A 20,219-nucleotide genomic window follows, 5' to 3' on the forward strand; every position below is an offset into this window, starting at 1 on the left:
ATTGGGACTTTGAAAAGTAAAAGACGGAAAACCCTTGGGGCTTCTTTACCCTTAAAAATACTCATCTGCTATAAGAAAGCTTATGGAAAGAGACATTTTCTTCACTAAGCTTTAGCATACATATATATTATAAATTCTTCATTAGTGAAGTGTTTTCCAATTTATTTCATAGGCCAAATGTGCATTTACTTAAAAACTTGGAAAAAATCAGTATTTCTATTTGACAAAGAATTGGTGATAGCCACATAAAATGTGCTAACGTCATCAGTAGTGTTACATCTTGTCCTTGTGTGGAGAGAGGGACTCTTGCGTCAGAGACTGGATTTACAATCTAACCTCCCTGAGGCTCTATCTTCTCATCTGTAAAATGGGAGTCAGTAATATCAATTCTGAGGGGTCATCGTGCATTGAGATGAGATAATCTGTAAAAAGTATTTATCTGTGAACCTGGCTCATACTACATACTCAAATTCCTGTTAAATAAATGAAAATTACATGCTTCCATTTATACTCACAATGACAATTCTCATCACAGATCAATAACTTCATATAGCTACTCTTGTTGCTCTCGTTGGTCTATGGTTTCCAATAATATGAGGAAAGTGTCTGTCATTTCTCAATCTGTCCACTTTATCAACCAACTGACCCTCAGGAATCAAAGAATTTGCACATTCAAACACATCAAAATGTATATTTTGAGACTGTTGCAACAATGCCATGGCCTATTACATTTCAGAGACTAGCCCATGAGCTAATGACCCATTACACAGTAAAGAGCCCCTGCTACATCCTAGCATTACTGAAAAGTTCCCGAGGGCTAAAAAGAAGGTCAAGTTCAGATGCGGTCAATTTGAAATCTTCTAAAGAAAGTTCATATTTATGGTGAATCAAAATTATCCTGACTAAACTGAATATGTCCCTAAGTAGAACTGAAATTTTCTTTCACTGCTCCTAAACTCTAGTGCAATGTTCTCAATCTTTCCTGCACACTTGAATTGCCTTGTTAAAATGTAAATTCTGATGCAATAGGTCTGGGGTGGAGCCTGTCTATTGATGACCATTGATGCCAATTCACCTCCAACAGAAATCCTCAAATTGGGGTGCGGTGAAGAAGGAAACTTTATTAAGTAACAATAGCTCAATTGTGAAACAGCACGGCTGTGGAACAGCTTAATAGTGTTATAGCTCAATTATGAAACAGCAGATCTGTGGGACAGCATGGCTGTGAGGCAGATGTGGGATGAGGCAGTCCTCAGGAGAGGCTCCTACCCAGCTAGACAGCTCTGTTCTGCTCTGGCCAGTCTGCTCCACTCTGCCTGCTGTCCTCCACCTGCTCTGCTCCAGTGACATTTTTTCTGAGACTTCTCTGTTTTAGCTTCAACTAGAGAAATGCAGTCTTCTGTCTTTAGTGGAAAGGGCAAGTGTACTCCCTGTGCCAGAAAGGAGCTGAGTCATAAAGAAGTCCTTGCCCCCCGTTCCTGATTGGTCCATCAGGAACAGGGGGCAAGGACTCCAAACTCTCCCAGTTTGAATGGACCAAAGGGCACTGTCCTGATTAGTCAGAATGGATCTGCTAATTGGTACGTAAAAATGCTTGTGGGGATAAAGCTGCATAGTTCTAGTTGCACAGGGAAAATCTCAGTCCTATTGGTTGGCGTACAATTCCAAGAACTCCTTTGTAGGGGCTGTCTCAGACAGCAGGAACAGAGTGCAGGCAAGAAGTGCAGTGTGGGAGGCAGGATTTTAGTGCAGGCTTCTTCCTGAAGTGCAGTTTTCGTGAGACACCTCTGTGTAGAAACAAGTGTTAGACTGTTTTTCTTTTTTTCTTTTTCTTTTTTTTTTAAATTTGAGCCCAGTTAGCCCCCAGGAGCCCTTCTTAGTAGCTATCATTGTCTCAGGGTCCACCATCCACAATGCTATAACATAGTACTGGAGCTGCTAGTTGTATGACCACATTGTCAGTAGCCAGACACTAAAATATAAATTCCCATATCTTTAGAATAATTATCTAAATTTAACCATCCAAATTTTCACTATCCATCTCAAATTTCCAACAAACAAACAAATCCTGTCAAGCCTCTATTCCTCAGTGCATAACAGGGATCTAATTGTCACCAATTATCCACTTTGGTCATAGGCAGGGAGAAGTTCTGACTTGGGAAACAGATCATGAGATAAAAACTGAAAAGATCATGATTGTTGGAGGCATTGTCAGATTAATATATTGAAACAGGCCAGAGAAGCTTTGTAGGGAGGTACATGGATCCTTGTCTATTTACTGACAAAGTAGAATATCTTAACCAAGCAGAGCTACCTACCTCACCTCTTAGTTTGGTTGTATTAAACATTAGGCAGTAATTTAAAATCACCTCTTATTAAAACAACACTACAACTTTTTTAATTTGCTGGAAATCAAAGAATATTTTCAGAATATCCAATCAAATATGGTGTACTGAGGAGCACTGAGCAATATTGCACTGAATATTGTGCCAATTTTAGAAAATGGTTTCTGGTTTCAAATAGCACTTAATCTAATTGGCTATGGTTGGCTGGGTAGCATGCAGTTAGAACTTTATGAAACCTTTTAATGGACCTTAGAAGATGGGGGAGATTGCAGAGTCAAAGAAGAAAATAAAGAAAACGCTTTTTAAGTAGTGAGAAGAGACAAGTTAAACTGGCAAGAGGCCCTCACCTTAACTCCTCGATCTCTGAAGATTTTCCTTTCAAATTTAACCTCAGCCGCACCTGAGACAAAACAGTCTTCACCCGTGGTTTGGATCCAACATAGGAATTGGGTCCCAACATAGGAATTGAGGCAATAGGTAGCTCCAATACCAGTGCATGGAGGAGAGGTATGTGCTCCTGGTTTTCCTAAACAAAACTATGAACTCACTTTTTTCCTTATAAAAATATTATTTAACAAACCGTTTAAATTCTTTAATTCTTATCACATATTTAGATGTGGCCCATTTAATAGACTAGGATACTAACAATCAGGATGGGCCAGAAATTGAAACCAGACCTACTGACTGCCGTAGAAGGACCTAAATTGGGGAGGATGACCAGGCTGTGGTCAGCATGCACCCAGCCAGAGGAGATAATCAGGCATGAGGAGAACCAAATGGAGAGTTAGACGTCTTCCTAAATTCCCAAAGTATCAGCTTTCCAACTGTTGTATCTAATTCAACTCAGTATCAAAGTTCTCTTTTTCTCTTATCACTCCTTTTATTTACATTAGGACTACAGTTTCCAATTATGTGTGTTTAATTATTAATAGGCATTTCTTCCAGTGTAAATGTCAATCATATGAAAAGGTTTACATATATTCACCGTGCCAATATGTTTTTCTTACATAACTGTAAAACAATTACTAAATACAAATCTCTATTTTCAAGGTTTCTCTCCATTAAAGTCATTAAATAAAATATACCCAAAGAATGAATCTGAGCCTCTGTCGGCTGTTTTGATTGAGTATTTGACTTAATAACAATATTCTAGCATTCTGAAGCTCTTATTAACAGGCCAGGCAATGTATTATCTTTACAACTTGCTGATTTTTTTCCCTCTTTTTATGTGGTACTTTTCAAATAGATTGATAAAGAACAGTATGAAAAAATACTTGACCTCATTGAGAGTGGGAAGAAAGAAGGGGCCAAACTGGAATGTGGTGGCGGTCCATGGGGGAATAAAGGCTACTTTATCCAGCCCACGGTTTTCTCTAACGTTACAGATGAGATGCGCATTGCAAAAGAGGAGGTAAATGGTTTCATTCTGTTCTGTTCTCTTTGTTGCATATTTTGTCTGCATGTGTGTACACAAAGTGTCCCTTTAAAATTCTTAGCTCTTTGAACATCTTTCACAGTAAATGTTACTCTTCATTTCTGTTATTGATAAAGGTTTAAAGTTGTGATCAAGACTAAAAATAGTAAGGAATTCATTGAGCAGGCCAGGAATATCCAGCCAAACACAGACCAAGATGTTTAACTATTTCTACGTGTTTCCTTCACAGATTTAATGTAATAGAAAAAAAAAATTCGTATCTTCAGTGTGTTTTTCTCCTTTGGAAATACGTATTTGAAAATAATTGGAAAAGAATAAAATGATATGCAGTTTTTTTTTCATTGAACTTTTTTATTTTGAGATAATTGTAGACTTAGCTGTTCTAAGAAATAATACAGAAAAACCCCAGGTACTATTTAACCACTTTCCTTCCGAGGTAACATCTTACCAAACCATTGTATCACAGCAAGTATGGTAACACTGATACAGTCAAAACAGAACACTGCATCACCCCATGAAATCCTTTATGTTTCCCTTTAATAGCCAGATCCTTCCCACTCCGCTTTGGCTTTCCCCTAACCATGAATCTGTTCTCCATTTCTATAATTTTATCATTTGAAGAATGTTAAATAAGTGAAATCATACTTCATGTAGTCTTTTGGGGTTGGCTTTTTTCACTCAACATAATTCTTCATAGATTTGCCTTGGATGTTGCACGTAAGGATAGTCTGTTCCTTTTTATGGCTGAGTAGTAGTCCATAGTATGGATTTACCACAGTTTAATGATTCATCCATGGAAGAACTTTTGGGTTGTTTCCAGTTTGGGGTTTCTATGAATAACGCTGCTACAAACATTGGTGTACAGTTTTTTTGTATGAATGTATATCTTCATTTCTTGGAGATAAATGCCAGGAGTAAGTACAATTTACCAAGGGTCATATGGTAAATGTAGTTTTTTAAGAAACTACCAAACTATTTTTCAGAGTGGCTAAAAGATTTCACATTCCCATTAGCAATGTATAAGTAATCCAGTTTCTCTGCATCCTTGTTAATATGTATTTACATATAAAGTTATATATAATAAAATTTATAAATAAATAAATAATTTAAATTATAAATAATATAATATAAATTATATATAACATTATGTATTATACATTTATAAATATATATGTTATAATATGTATAATGTATAACATATATAAATATATTTAAATAAATATAAAATATTTAATATAAACATTAAATATTCTCATTTAATTCTTACAACAACCTTATAAGAGTATTTTTTTTCTTTTCATAGAATCTCTCCAAAATTAGAAAAAAAGCCTCTAGTGTTTCCTTTCAATGAACAGTTAAATACTCTTCTTTATTTCTTTCAATGAACAGTTAAATACTCTATTTTATTTTATTTTTTTACATAGTTGGGATAGTATTATTTTCTAATGAAAATCTCAAAAAAATTGTAAGGTCTATAATTCCTATGATATATTTTAATGTTGGGCAACTAAATATAATTAAGCATAATATTCTGATCCAAAAACTTTCCTCAATAAAGACATGGTAATTGTTCTCAGCGCCTACATATTATATTTATTTTATTCCCCATGTGAATATATCATGTCAAGCTTTCTTGAAACTTTTTGTATCTTGAGTTCTCCTTTGAGCCACAGAGCCAACTGTGATTTAGAAATATTCTTGTCATCATTCCAAATAGTAGATAAGAAAACTTAATGCCCAAAGAAGTAATCAGGTCAAATATCTAGTTAAAGGCAGTTTCAGAGTATAGTATAATTTTCATGACTACCATTCCCCAACTGTTTCTACTTGACCATATGTTGCTCAAATTAACTTCATTCTCCATTCAGTCCCATCATAACCTAACATTACAGAATCCCATGGAACGTGTGGGAACTATTCTGTTAAAAATTGATAGAGTATTAGCACCAGAAGAAACATTATGAATAATTCAGACCAAAAGTCAAATTTATAGTTGAGGTCATTGAGATCCAAAGAGCTTGAGTGAGTTGCTACTATTTCAGTACTATATAGCTGGAAGGATTACTTAAGACCACCTCTACAACCCCCATTATGGCCATCAGTTTGCTCCTGACAAGTAGTCAGTCAGTGTCTTTTTAAACAACATCAGAAATAGGTAACTCACTATTTCTAAGGTATTTCCATGTTTGGACAATACTAAGCATTAGAAAGTTCTGCCTCTGGCTGCCTAGGAACCCCTCTTCATTTATTCAACCTACTGGTTTCATATTTCCCTATGACCTTTTCCTATTTAAAAGCCATATATATATGTGAAAATAGTATTCATCCCCTACATTATTTATCATCTTCCATGTTTTCTTGGAAGTTATTGCACTTCCTAATTTTCCTAGACAAATATATTGCAATTAAATAGTTGGTGAGCACAAGCTACCAAATATAACATCAAAAAGAATGTTATTCATAGATATGACACATAACTAGGAAGACTTAGTTTACATTTAAGAATTATCAGTAATCTACCTCATGGGCACTGAAGCTTTTAATAAATCCAGAGCTAGATTCATCAACTTTTGTCTATGAAGATATTACATTAAAAAAACTACAATAAGAAGGCACTGGCAACTCAGATATACTGAATCATAATCCTTTCATTCAGTAAAGTTGTATTTCATGCCTATGAAATTACAGAGAATCTGAGTGAGTTATTGTCCTTACCCCCCAAAATGTCATCCGATTAGAGGAAAAATGTAGAATTAGATTTGCAAACATAAAATAAATAGGAAGGACAAAACAAGCAAATGCATATGGACAATCAAACAACTTAGTTTCTGCACATTGATTCAGCCCTCAATTGAATTATAACTTTTGTATTTACTGATAAAGATTTGTCTTATTAGAGTGTTTGTTCTTGCTTATCTTAGTTAATACCAGATAGAAAGGACTATGGGAAAAATCTTCAATCAAGGAAACATTTATTACATTTCTGCAATGCTCATAGTATAACAGGTTGTATGCTACTTCAAAGTAGGAGCCTAGAGCTATGTGCTATGTTCAATTAAAATTACATATTTTAATTGTGTTAATTACATATTAACACATTTATTATAGTAGCTGCTGTATATGTGGTTCCCAGGTTATAGTATCAATATTAGATTTACAACCTTAGGATTTATACTTAGCCTCTATTAAATGTTAGCTGTCACCCTCCTACGTTTAGATCAATGATGAACACCAGAAAACTATTTATTTATCTTTTCTGATTTTTGCCTCTTCGAATTTACATTTCAAAAAAAAAATCCTGGTAACACTTGGAGGAACCTCTCTTTCATTTAATTTTAGTATGTTTTATGGGAAAATATAGGAGCTTAGTTTTTAAGAGAAAACCCACTTGTTTTTCTCCCACCGGGAGTTAAAATACAGAACGAGTCAAGATGGGGCTTCGCTAACTAAAGAGTTTAGCGGAAGTGAAAGAGTGTTTAGGCTGGAGTGAAAAATTGTGATTTTTGTTTTCTACTCTGTGATTATAGTCATTACCGATGAACTCATACTTTGGTTAGTACAGAGTGGATGAGGATTTAAGCTCTTGCAGTAATGAATTATTCTTTTTGGTATATGTGAGTTGAATAAGATTTGGCTGAATAGTGGAATCTGAACAAAAATGCATGCTGTTTCACCTAACTTGGCTGACGATGAAAAGATCTAAGTCCAATATAATAGTTGATATTTCAGTCGATGGTAAACTGGTATTTAAAACATAGTTATTATTAGCAGTCATTGCCTACTCATTTAACCAGTAGAACAAGCATTGCTTTCTTAGGTTTGCTATTTATGTAGTGACTTGGAAAATGAGGAAACCTAGGGAGAGAATTTAAAATGTTTCTAAATATTCCTAAAGCAACTCTGTAGTTAATGATTTCATGCATAATCATTTAAGTTCTTGGAAGATTAATTCCAATTCTAGAAAACAAATGTTGCCTTATTATGTGTATCTCAACTTGTTCCGAAGAGATTTTATACATGTCTTAACAGTCCAGCTACTATTGTTTTGATTCTTAAGCATAGGTTTGAAAGCAAAATCTTAGTCAATTTTGGGTAGTTTATAGGGAAAAAAACCTACAATATCATTTGAAATATTTAGTTTTAACCTATTACTTTGATTTATTCATTCATTCCTTGTGGTATAGATATTTGGACCTGTACAGCAAATCATGAAGTTCAAATCTTTAGATGATGTGATCAAGAGAGCAAACAATACTTTCTACGGCTTAGCAGCAGGAATCTTTACCAAAGACCTCGATAAAGCCATAACAGTCTCCTCTGCTCTGCAGGCGGGGACAGTGTGGTAAGTCAAGCCTATAAATGTTGGCTTTCTCCACATTAGCTTCATTGACAGGTTACTTTGAACCTTTCAGACTGATTTTTCATTTGGAATCACATGGTCTGCTGGAAAAATAGTTATACCTTAAATAAAGAAACAAACAAACAAACAGAACAAAAATACTCTGACATATCAGAAGCATTTTGGAAGAGTATTTCTTTAACTCTGCATCCCCCTCAAATTGCTTGCCCAAAATATTTTATTGATGTTTGGGTAATATAGTTTAAGTGTTACTAAATAATCTCTAGGCACTATGGAGATAAAGTTGTGTTTTAATCAGGTTAATTAGATAATAAGACAATATGTATTTGGTGCAAACATTTAATTCTTACAGCAGCTTCTTACTCTGGAATTATTAGAGATTTCTGAAGGTCTTAATTTAGAAGAACATATTGAGTTTTAAGCTGGTTTAAACCTTTGATTTTTATACTTTAAATTAGAGGATCTAAATGCTGAGGCTGTACCTCTCAAACTGTTTCATGCCCTGCTCAGTCCTCCATCCCTGGACTGCTTTATTGGTAATTTTTGTCTGGTCAAACCTCACTTTATGCCCCTTTAAGTCCTGGCAACAACCTAAGATTATTTTTCTTCCCAATAATGTCACATTTATTCCAGTTAAAAATTTGTTAGATATCGAAAAGTATTTATCCTTAAGAGACAGCCAAGCAATCCTTGCCCCTCTTGAGAGCTTCATAATCTCTTTTCCTAACCAAAGGTAGAGAGAGTCATTGTTTAGTTAACATATACTCTATACTTGGCATTGCACTGCATTCTTTAAGTTCATTATCTTATTTTACCTTACAACTATTTAATTGTGCTAAATTCATCGATAAAAAAAAAAAAAAAGGTTAATGAGGTTAAGGAATTGATCAAGAACACACAATAAATGACAGCTGAGGTTCAGACCTATTTCAGACTCTAAAGCAGTGAGTCTCAATCCTGTCTGTACATCAGAGTTGTCTGAAGAACTTTAAACATATATAAAATGATTTGGGGTTGGGGATGGTGCACATTAAACCTACAAATTATATCAATCTCTGTAGCTCTTTTACTTAAAGAGTATTTTTCAAAGCACCCATATCATTGTTGTGTGCAACCAGGACTGAGTACCACTGCTCAAAAGCCTGTTTCTTTTTATAATAGGATGTTTTCTTTCAGAAACTCTTAAATAAAATGGAATGAATTCTTCATAAATAATCGGTATGGCTAGTGATTAATGTAGAATTATCCTGTGATAAAATTGTTAATAAAATCAGTATTGCTATTGTATGTGTGTATATTATCTCCATTTACTGAAGACTCACTATGTACCAAGCACTATGTGAAGCACATTCTATACATCATCTCACTCCATGACACAACCACATTAATATTATCGCATGCATTTTGCAGAGGAGGAAACATTTGCTTAGAGAGGCTAAATAACTTTCCTGATATCACCCAGGTTCTAAGAGGCAGAGCCAGGCTTTGTGGGCCTAGCACCTGCCTTATAACAAGAAAGAATCAAAGAAAGAGAATCAATTGGCAAGGCTGATCATTTATAACTTACAGTTTTCTCTAATGAATATTTCTCAGTTTTCTATTTACTTATAAGAAAATATTTTCATTTTCAGTGTAGAGTCAAAAGGGCAAACACATTGTCTGTGCTTTTAACAAAAATAAGTCTCAGGTTTTTGACTTTGGAATAACAGAATATTAGATGCCTGACTAAGAAGCTTGTTATGACTTCATTCCACTCAGTGGCGTGGGAATCCCCAGTCAAGCATTTCTCTACTGTCCAAACAGAAGCAACCATAATCTTATTACAATGTGTCCTAGAACATAATAGTGTCCTGGCATTGTTCCATACATAGTTGCTGCTTAATGTTTTCAAGTTAAGTATTGAATTCCAGAGTTTTTGGAATTTTACCCTTAATTTCAGAGTAATGATTCCATTTGCAGTTGAAAGAGCAATTAAACAAAGCTGAGACAAGCTGTCTTTTGAAAGTGTGAGTTTATTTAAGGAACTATCCTCCAGGAGGAGAGGCTGGATAAGAACTCTGTGGTTCAATGAAAATTTGGAACTCTGGAAATTAGTAAATGCTGTAACTGAGAAAATGTCTGAATATTATCTCAGGGTAAAATTAATAACCAAACTGTTCCAAGTATAATACTACTTATTTAGATGTCATACCATTGTTTACCTATTATAATAGCATGAAGGTAGGGAAGAGTATTTTAAAAGAACATTGGTTTTTTTAAAATAATATTTTTTCCCTCTTACATATAATGAGAATCGTGTAGATAGATTTCTCTGTTCACTTGGCCACTAGGAAATTTAAAGCTAAACAAATTGTTCATGCCCTGCTTAACTGCATTCTAACTTTTTTTCTGTCTTGATCTTTTACACTATTTTTTTTCTTTAATTGTAATTACGCATATTTTTATAATTATATTTGTTCAGAAATATAGGAAGGAGTAAACAAATTAATAATGAAATCCAACTCCTGCCAATGCCTCTGTTTACACAGTTTTTCAACCAATTAATGAAAAAAAAAGTGAACTGAGTAATATGATACGTATTCCAATTGTGAAAGAAAATTGATTCTTGCCTGCTAAGTACGCAACTCTCAGGAGAATTGCAAAGGTTATTGAATTTAGGCAGTAAAGAACACCCAGCCAACAAACTCAGTCTCTCATAAACCATATTCTTCCTCCTATGGCATACAGGCTAATTTATCTTTTATAATTCAAAGCACAACTTTTGAAGGACATAATACCCAACCCAAAATGGCCATCCACACACAGAACTGTACCCTTCCATTTATTTCCAGGCAGTGTATATTCATACATTTTTTATTCTGCAACCTAATCCATTGTGCTGCTTTTTATCTCAATGAATATGTTATATTGAACTTAATGGAGTCCTTAAAGAGCTCTGAATTTCTAGAATTCTAGTTTTAAGACTTATTTTACAGGTAAATATGATCTATAATGCACTTCTTTTCTTTCAGGGTGAATTGCTATAGCGTGGTAAGTTCCCAGAGTCCCTTTGGTGGATTCAAGATGTCTGGAAATGGACGAGAAATGTAAGAATAACTTTCTATTAAGATAAACACTTGTGTCAATAAAAATGGTTGTCATTCCCAGGGAATTAATCCATAGTCACTACTTGAATTAAAACTTGTCTCTGCTCTCTCCTGAGATTCATATTGCTAAATTGCTTTTTAAAAGCTGGACTTACCCCATAAGTACAAAAAGGTAATGGCAGAAGAGAAGTATAATTTATTAAGCTCCTACTATTCATAAGGGACCATACTAAACACTTTGGTTATTGAAATATTGCCTACTTTTAGAATTGCTTACTGTATATATAATTATAATCTATTTAGAAAACGTTTCCAGAAAGGAGCTAGTGTGAAAATGTAAGAACACTCTAGTTATCTGAATATGCCTCTTAAATAAGTAAATTAGGTGGCCTTTACCTAAAAAAAAAAAAAAAAAAAAAAGTTTTATTGTAAGAGAAATGATTCTCATTTGTTGAAAAATTATTGATGTAGACTCTAAAATTTTAAATTACCTAAATGAGTTATTTTTGGTACTAAAATCTAAACTGAAAGCGAAATTTGACTAAGAAAAACATGTTGTATAGTCATGATTAAATTGAGAATATATATAAAAGTGCATTTATGAGCTTTCAGTTGCATTTTAAATCAAGTTATATAGATTTTTTTATGTTTACATACATAGAAGGTAGTGGCAATATATTTGCTTATTTTTGTTCAATCCATTTTAACTACTTAATCTTTTAGAATTTTCTTATATTTATCAATAAATTATAAAAATCATAAAGAAAACAGATAGATCATATACAAACCTATGGGATCAGAGTAAACCTGCCCATTTTATAAATAGCCAAGTAAAATGAGTCTTAGTTTCTAATGTTATAGTTGCATGAAATACCCACATGCTTTATTATATAAATCAATCGGCAAAATTAAAATGAAGCAACTGTTTTTGGACAGCCAGAAAAAGGGAAATAATAATATGATTCGTCCTCCTCTCAATGTACATTCATTAAGTACTCAAATGTATGTAAGGTCCAGGAAGCCCTAGAAACATGATACCATGTCCCATCCTTCGTATAATTGTGGTGGCAAGAAGAATATGTAAAAGCATATATAGTACACCTACACACACAATGAAATAAATGGTAATAGGCTGGGAGTCTACACCTCCTAGAGGTGGAGAAGCAGTTAAAGTGTAGACCACAGCATTAAAGGACAGAAAATCTGGATGCTACCAGAATATAAAATTTATGGCATCTCTAACTCACAGCTGTCATTTGTCCTATGAGATCAGCATTTGTGGTGGGGGCAGGAATGAAAGAGGAAAGTAGATGATCTAAGAACTTCTTTCCATGCTAAAGAGTCTATGGTGTAATCTCAGTGGGAATTCGGTGGATAAAAACTTAATGGCAGTAATTAGAATAGGAGCTGACATCACAGAAAGGATAGGAACTTGATCTAAGGGATGAAACAAGTGTAGAGAGTCAGTAAGTGGAGAAGAGGTAATCTTGAACAGAACATTACATGTGACATGTTGAGGAGCTAGAGAATTTGGTAGGCTGATGGAGATTTATAGAGGTGAGAAGTATGATGTCTGAGTTAAGAAGAAGACAGATAAAGGAGTCTTGAATTCAAGAAAATTGGATTACATTTTATCAGTGGAGCCGTGAAAAGCCATGGATATCTTTAAAATGTTGAGGAGGTAAAGAATAGCAAAAGATCAACCCATAAAAAGTACAGGACATAGTAAAGAAAATATAATTGGAGATTAGCCAACTTGCATTTGAATCCTGGTTCTACCACTCACTAGCCACACAGCTTGATTCAAGTTGTATAATTCTGAGCCTCTGTTTTCTCCTATTTAAGGTGATGTTAGCATTCCTCTTTAGATACGAGAGTAAAACAACATACTGCATGTTCATTCTCTAGCATAGTAAGTGTCACAAAGTATAAACTCAACAAAATGATTTCCTTTTCTAGTTCTTTTTATTTATAATATCCAGTATTGAAGATTCCCTTGGCAGAACTAATTACTTTGTATAAAAAGCTATAATAAAGCTTAGATTATTCTGAAGGACAATTAGTTTATTGCTAGCCCAACTATCTAACACATTTCTCTAGGAAGAATGAATATAATATAATCAAAAGGGATGAAATAACTAAAGTAGACCAAACATGTAAATTTTATTTAATTCAATTGGGTCAAACTTAAAGGTCGAGGTATAAAGAAATCAAATAAGACAGGAATGGAAAACAGGAATCAACCCTCAGTAATTTTCTAAGAATCCGAAATGTAGCCATAGATAATTTCCTTCTTTAAAACAAAAAGGAAAAAGTTATATGTTAAATTTTTGCTTCAAGGTGTTAGCTGAGAATGCTACTTTTAATGTCTACCTGGATTCAAATTTGGCAAACTTAATAAAAGCATCATTTGCTGCAAGATGTTCAAAGAGAATTATTGAAGTGATAACCTCAAACCACTGCCAGGAGCTCATTAACAATTTATCCACAAAAATTGAAAGGCAGAATTAATCAATTGGCAACAGAGTCCTCAAAAAGCCAAAAATAGTATTATGTAGACCAAAACGTGGTGGCGGTGATGAGCACCCAAACCTAGATTTGCATCTCATATCTTGGCGCTGGCACTGGAATGAGTTAAATGGCAGAAATTTCTCCCTTTGTATAATTGTACCAATAAGTCACTTGAGACTTTATTTGTATGCCATTTCAAACTTAATTGACTTTCAGCACCTCACAAAATATTTCTTCCCGTTCCTTTGGAAAAGGAGAGTATGGAAATATTACAAACTATTGGGCTTATAGAAAAAACTCATGAATATTTTTGCTTGATTATATTTGCCAAGTCAGTTCAGCAAACATTTCCTCTGTGCCACTTAATTAGTGCCAGGCTCATTTCTGGGTCCAGAGTGAAAAACAGATGCAATTTGTTACTGTAGTGTAGATCCTGAATAAGAAGCATGGAATCACCTGTAAGTTTGTTGGGAATGCAGCACCTCAGGCCTTTTTCTCCACTACTGAAATAGAATCAGCATTTCAATCAGGTCCCAAGTTATTGATATATCGAAGATTTAAGAAGCACAGAACTAATCACCCATGGATGAGTACTATAAAGAGAGAGAAGTATAAACATGTTTTTGTGTAATAGACATAACATATGCACAGGAATATTAAGGAACAAGACTTACTTCACCCTGAGTATGACAATAATCACACTTAGTGCTATTCTGAGAGTTTCAAGTGTCCATGAAACCCAAAATAGAATAGAAAGCTTATTGGCAAAAATCATGGGTTAATATATCTAACTTTGTGAGATAAAATACTTACTAAAATATTATCCTTTAATGGGTTTCAGATAACTGAGGCTAAACCCTTTAATTACTTTGAAGAACATGCTCATTGAAGCTTTTAGAAGGCATTTTCAGAAGCTTAATGGCCCAAGAAAATAATCAGTGTAAGAGGATTAGGTTACCCAGGAGAAAAAGATGTTCTCTACATACCTGCCTACATCATCAGACAAGAGAGGTAGAAAAAGATCAAGATCTTATTCCTCTGTAAGCCTACATGTGCATTAGTGTTATGATCTGAAGAGTACTCTTAGGTACATGTAATTTAATCTTCTCCTCAAAACAATATAAAGAATAACTTAGACTAATCTTTTTAGTTATCTTTTTAACAAAGGATAAATCAGTCAGTTTTCAAAACTGGTAGAAGGTCTTGATAAGCCTTATAACAAGATACCATGATCCTAATTGGTTGACTCAGCTAATTCCTGACCATTTATTTTTTTAAGAGTTATATAAAGAAATGGCAGGCATTGTATGAATATGAAAACCGAAAAACCACAAAATGTCCAAAGGCTTGAATTTAGGCTAATGAACTCTCTTTCATTCTTAAAAACAAAATAGACAAAAAAGAAAGAAAAACCTCTAACAAGAGGTCAGATTTTTAAAAAATTTTGCCAAGAATCAAGAAGTAAAAGATATTTGTAAAACTACAGTTAGAAAATATTTCACTTTAAGCTCTATTAGGGAATGTTAGAATGAAAATGGCAGCATGGTCATTTTTAGCCTCCTTTTCACTTCTGGGCCAATAACACATGATAACTAAGCTAAGCTATACTTGAATTTGCTAGTTTTTCTATGCTATTTGAGTGACTATTTATTACCACTTTTCCTTTGTACTACATATGTCTTATTTATTTTAACCTAAACGAGAAATAAAATTTGTGTTAGGCTGAATTTTGTGTGTGCGTGTGTGTGCGTACGTGTGTTTGTGTGTGTGGATGTGTGGTGACTTCTTTTATAATCAAGTAAAATACTGGCAAAAATGGACAATTTCTGTAAAAATCAATTGAGTGAACATGATTATTTCAAATGCAAAAACAATTTTTGAAAATTCTCCACACATGGAGATTTATATAAGACCAAATATCTTATGGTTGGCTAGCTACTCTTTGAAATGCTTCTGTACACAGAAAATATCTTCCATTGTCCCTAAACAGATAAGCAAGAACAAATTTATACCAAATCACGAACTATAGTACATTTGTACTGCCGTGCTAAATTCTCTGGGTTTCCTCCCCTCACCCCGCTCTCTCTAGGGGAGAATATGGTTTCCACGAATACACAGAGGTTAAAACAGTCACAATGAAGATTTCTCAGAAGAACTCATAAAGAAACTACAAAAACGAAGAGAAGAATCCTCAATGGCTAAGCATCTCCTACAGTCGCTAATCTATGATAGTGTTTAAAAACAAAATTGTTCTTTTCTTGATTTTTTTTAAACTAATCATATTAGCATTAATACTATACATAGAAAACTTGATGTATAGCTGATACCAAACCATTTACCTTCTGATATGTAACCCCCAAATCCTATCTGTAATAAAAAGGATAGATTTAGATGGAAGATCTCTCTAGCTCCTAATAATCATGTGCTTTTGTTTGTAGCTACTTGTTCAGGATAATCATTTTATAGAAGAGGACCAGTTGTCACTCCATGTTTTTTCAATAATGGCCTTGAAATACTTAATGTACCTGTTAACTGCAGAGACGTGTACCATTTAGAGTAGTTGTGAAGTCCTTGGAGTTTATTGACATATTTCCTAGAATGTCATGTGTGCTTTTCACATTAAGTACTGTCTGAAATACTTAGCTATAATGTAAACATAAAGCTTAATAAAAACAACCTTGCATGATTCTTGTTAAATTTGAATTTTTTAAGTAGAAATTTTAGCTATGGTGATCTCTCTGTCACTCAAAAGCAGTATTAAGCATAAAGATGCATTTAAAAATAAAAGTCTAATCTAGTCATTCTCGAATAGGTAAAGAAATATATTTTATTTTTCCAGAAGAATTCTTGAAATCAATAGCAAACATATGAGATAGATGGTTTCAGTCCTTCAGCAAGCATTTATTGAGTTCCTACAAAGTTCTAGAATTAGAACACAGAACTTTGTGTTAGGTGTTACAGGAAACTGGTGAATAGTAGGTGCCCCATTATCTCAAAGTGCTTTAGTAGAGAACAAAGACACCATACAAACAAAAACGAGGAAGGAAGGAGGGAGAGAAGCAAGGAAGGAAGAGAGGGAGGGAGAAAAGAAAGAGACAGACAGACAGAAAGACAAAGTGAGTGTATAATGGAAATTTCTAAGAACCACAAGAGCACCAACAAGGTAGTGATAACCTCTAACTGAGGGAACTGGGAATGGTCTCATAAATGAAATTTGACTGGATATGAACCTTAATTGATGATTGATTTGTAGTGAATAAGGGGAAGAGAGGTTCTACAACACAGTCTCTCAGAAAATGTTCCACTGGAAATGATTTTGGAAAAATTCTATTTGTGTACTACTTTCCCCTCTTGGAGTTTCAATTGCGCATGGCATATTCCAGGTTCTGAGAAGTTATATAACCTGTTTAGTTTTGTTTAATATAGTTTTTTCCCCCAAATTTATTTAACCAGAGAATTTGCCTTTTCCCCACCCTCATTTAACACCAATTATTACCATGTCGAAGATATTCTTCTATGCAATGAAGGAGCACTGAGTGTTCTGAGAAGAGATCCAGAGATCAAGAGGGAGCAGCTGGAACAGTATTTTCTGTGTAAAACTAACTGGACCATACCTACATATTTATGCCTTCGTTCAAAGAGCTTCTGCCTGTGCTGCTATGTAGGAAGCAAAATAAGTGAATCATTTTTTTGTATTCATGCATATTCTAAACTATTCTTAGTTTGGCAGCTTAAATTTTAAGGTAAGTAATCATTAGGATAACATTTTCCAGATCTGGATTTTATATAAATAAGTTTGGCATTTTACATTAATAGATACTTCAGTAGAAATGTTATTAGAACATTATAATAGCTGCCACAGTAGCGTGCAACAATGTGTGAATGAATGAAATTCATTAGCTTCTTAGAATTGAAATAATTTTAACTCGGGTTATAAGTTTCTCAAAATTGTGCAGCCATACAAGATTTGCAATCTAGACTATCTTGCAAGTTTGGGGACATTATTACCATTTTGAAAACTGGAAGACTCAAAGTCTTAGGGAGACCTGAAAAATATTTGGACATTGAGAAGGGAAAATATCCAAATACAGAGGGACGTTGTATTTTCCCAAAACCAGACAGTGTCTGCATTTTTAAAAGATGTGTTTAAGATCATGCATAAATAGATTAATAGGTAGACAAGTTAATATTGTAATGGCATCACACCAGAACATTGACTAAATGTATAACAAAGAGAGCTGAACACAGAACAAGACAAAAGCCAGACGCAAGCTCAAATATTTGAAAATTAAATCTTCACTATATAAATATTACAGGATTAAACGTAAAATATCTGTTTTATATTGGCTCCTCCTGAGCCTGCAGATATTATTTGTATTCCTTTTCCTTCAATTTATAAAGGCATACTGGCAATAATTCTTAAAACTTTGGAAAGTTAAAGGGTATCGTATTAGCCCATGTACTACAGGAAAACAATGAGGAATTTTATCATGTATAATTCAATTCTACAGTCACAAATATGATCTCATTGTCCTCAGTAGCCACATGGTAGAAAGTATTTTTATCCTCAGGAGTACCAAACTAAATCACAGAAGTTGGAAGTAACTGTTCAGGAAGAAGCAATGTCAGGACTCAGATATGAATTCTCATTGTCTAGTGTCCTTTTTCTTCCCCACACCTTCCATGATACATACTTCTAGATTTATTCTGAAACAGCCAAAGAGAAATGGGGAAAATATGTTTTTAAAATTTTTGTGGCCAACTGCAAATAAAACTAGCTCAAAGAGGAGAATTTTAGCTATCTCTTCACATAATTCAGGAGTGATTAACCCCTTTCCCTGGGCAATGCAGGCAATTTTTTAGCATCTAATTTCACTTAGACCTTTGAAAGTGTGCATATACCACAGATTAAACTTATATTTTGGTGGCTTTCTCAGAGTATATCAAATAACCACGTTATGGTTTTAAATGAAGCATATGTTCCACTTAGAATTTTATTTGCTGATTTACTTTGGGATTTTTTAAATGTTTTCTGGAGATGCGTTTGAACCTTCTCATTTTGATGATGAAAGAATATATGGGAAGGAAAATTAGAAATGATGGCTAGACTCTCTGGCTACCATAATTCAGGGTCTGCCATGAGGGCATAAGAGCTTACTCTTGCAATGCGCTAGGACTGTGCAATTAATTATATCTGGAAGATATCAACCTGATTGAAGGCACAAATGAGGGTGAAAAGCACAATTCATACTTTGACATTCTGCTGCAGAGTAGGGATGGGATCTCTTTCTCTCAAGACAAGGCCACAAAATTCTTGGTGGGGCTGAAGATTGCTCTACATCATATCTCCTAATGGGCCCTTAGATACTAGGTAGTTGGTTTGTCCCAAGGAAAAATAGTCATTCCCAAAGACACTTAGAATAATTCCAAAATCCCTGCAAAGTCAACTTTATTGCCTAATAAAATATCTATGCCAAAGGTATAGAAATGTTTTCTGTATATTTACTTTGTTGCCATGTGCTGATTTGTTTTTAAAATATTTGGTTTTTTAGAAATAATTGTAGAAGGTTGACCTGGTGATATCCTGAAGTGATCAAGAGTTTTGGAATGTTTGTTTACTTTTTTGTCAAATCCTTATTTAAAGATTCCCCAGGCCTAGAAAAAATACACTAAATATGAAAACACAAAGCTGATTTAGCCTGGCAATTGATTTTTTTAAACTTTTTTTATTTAAAATAATTTCAAACTTTTGGAGGAGCTGCTACAATGCTGCTATATCTTTTAATCACTAATTTCTAACATTTTCTCACATTGACTTCATCATTCCCATTCCTTATATAGATACTTTTTTTTCTTGAGACAAACTTTTGAGAATAACTCCTGGACATCATGTCCCTTTACCCGGAAATACTTATCTTTTTCCAGAAACAGGTAATATTTTCACAAAACCAAAGTGTAATGATATAATTGAGGAAATTCAACATTGACAGGATACTAATATCCAATACACAATCCATATATAATTTTTCTCTAATTGTCCTGCTAATGTCCTTTATGGCATTTCCCCCCATGATCCAAAAGTTAATCAAAGCTTGTACATTGCATTTACTTACCATAGCTTCCTTTTCTCTTACTATTTTTTTATAATGGCAATATAACTCATAAACACACCTAACATTTAGTCAGGTTGGTAAGTTCTGTCTTGGTCTGGAGAGCAACCTACGGGATACAAATCTCAGAGTTATTGAGTTAACAAGAATCAGGAAAAAAGGTGTTGAATGGCTTTAAAAAATAGATACTTCATTTTAAGATTTGATTATTAATTACCAATTGCCATAATAAACAAATAAAAAGTATTTATATAGGCTGAAAAAATATGCCTTTAACCTTGGACAATTTAGAAGAAATGCTCTATGTTCCCTTGAGGATGTTACTGCCTGTTCTTTGTATTATTGCAATATTGCCCTTTTCATTTCACTTCT

The 20,219-nt window shown here is 33.9% G+C and overlaps 1 protein-coding gene across 1 annotated transcript in view; it reads left to right on the forward strand.

Annotated features, from left to right (window-relative positions):
- Positions 1–16,424, forward strand: part of ALDH1A1 (aldehyde dehydrogenase 1 family member A1) — a 51,623-nt gene extending 35,199 nt beyond the window's left edge. The window contains exons 10-13 of the mRNA XM_016146192.2: positions 3,592–3,756; positions 7,965–8,122; positions 11,152–11,226; positions 15,827–16,424. Coding sequence (XP_016001678.1) covers positions 3,592–3,756; positions 7,965–8,122; positions 11,152–11,226; positions 15,827–15,899 — 471 coding nt within the window. The 3' untranslated portion in view covers positions 15,900–16,424. The remainder of the gene's footprint in view (positions 1–3,591; positions 3,757–7,964; positions 8,123–11,151; positions 11,227–15,826) is intronic.
- Positions 16,425–20,219: the final 3,795 nt, after the last annotated feature.

Source organism: Rousettus aegyptiacus, unplaced genomic scaffold, assembly GCF_014176215.1.
Source record: "Rousettus aegyptiacus isolate mRouAeg1 unplaced genomic scaffold, mRouAeg1.p scaffold_m13_p_3, whole genome shotgun sequence".
NCBI classification, from domain to species: domain Eukaryota; kingdom Metazoa; phylum Chordata; class Mammalia; order Chiroptera; family Pteropodidae; genus Rousettus; species Rousettus aegyptiacus.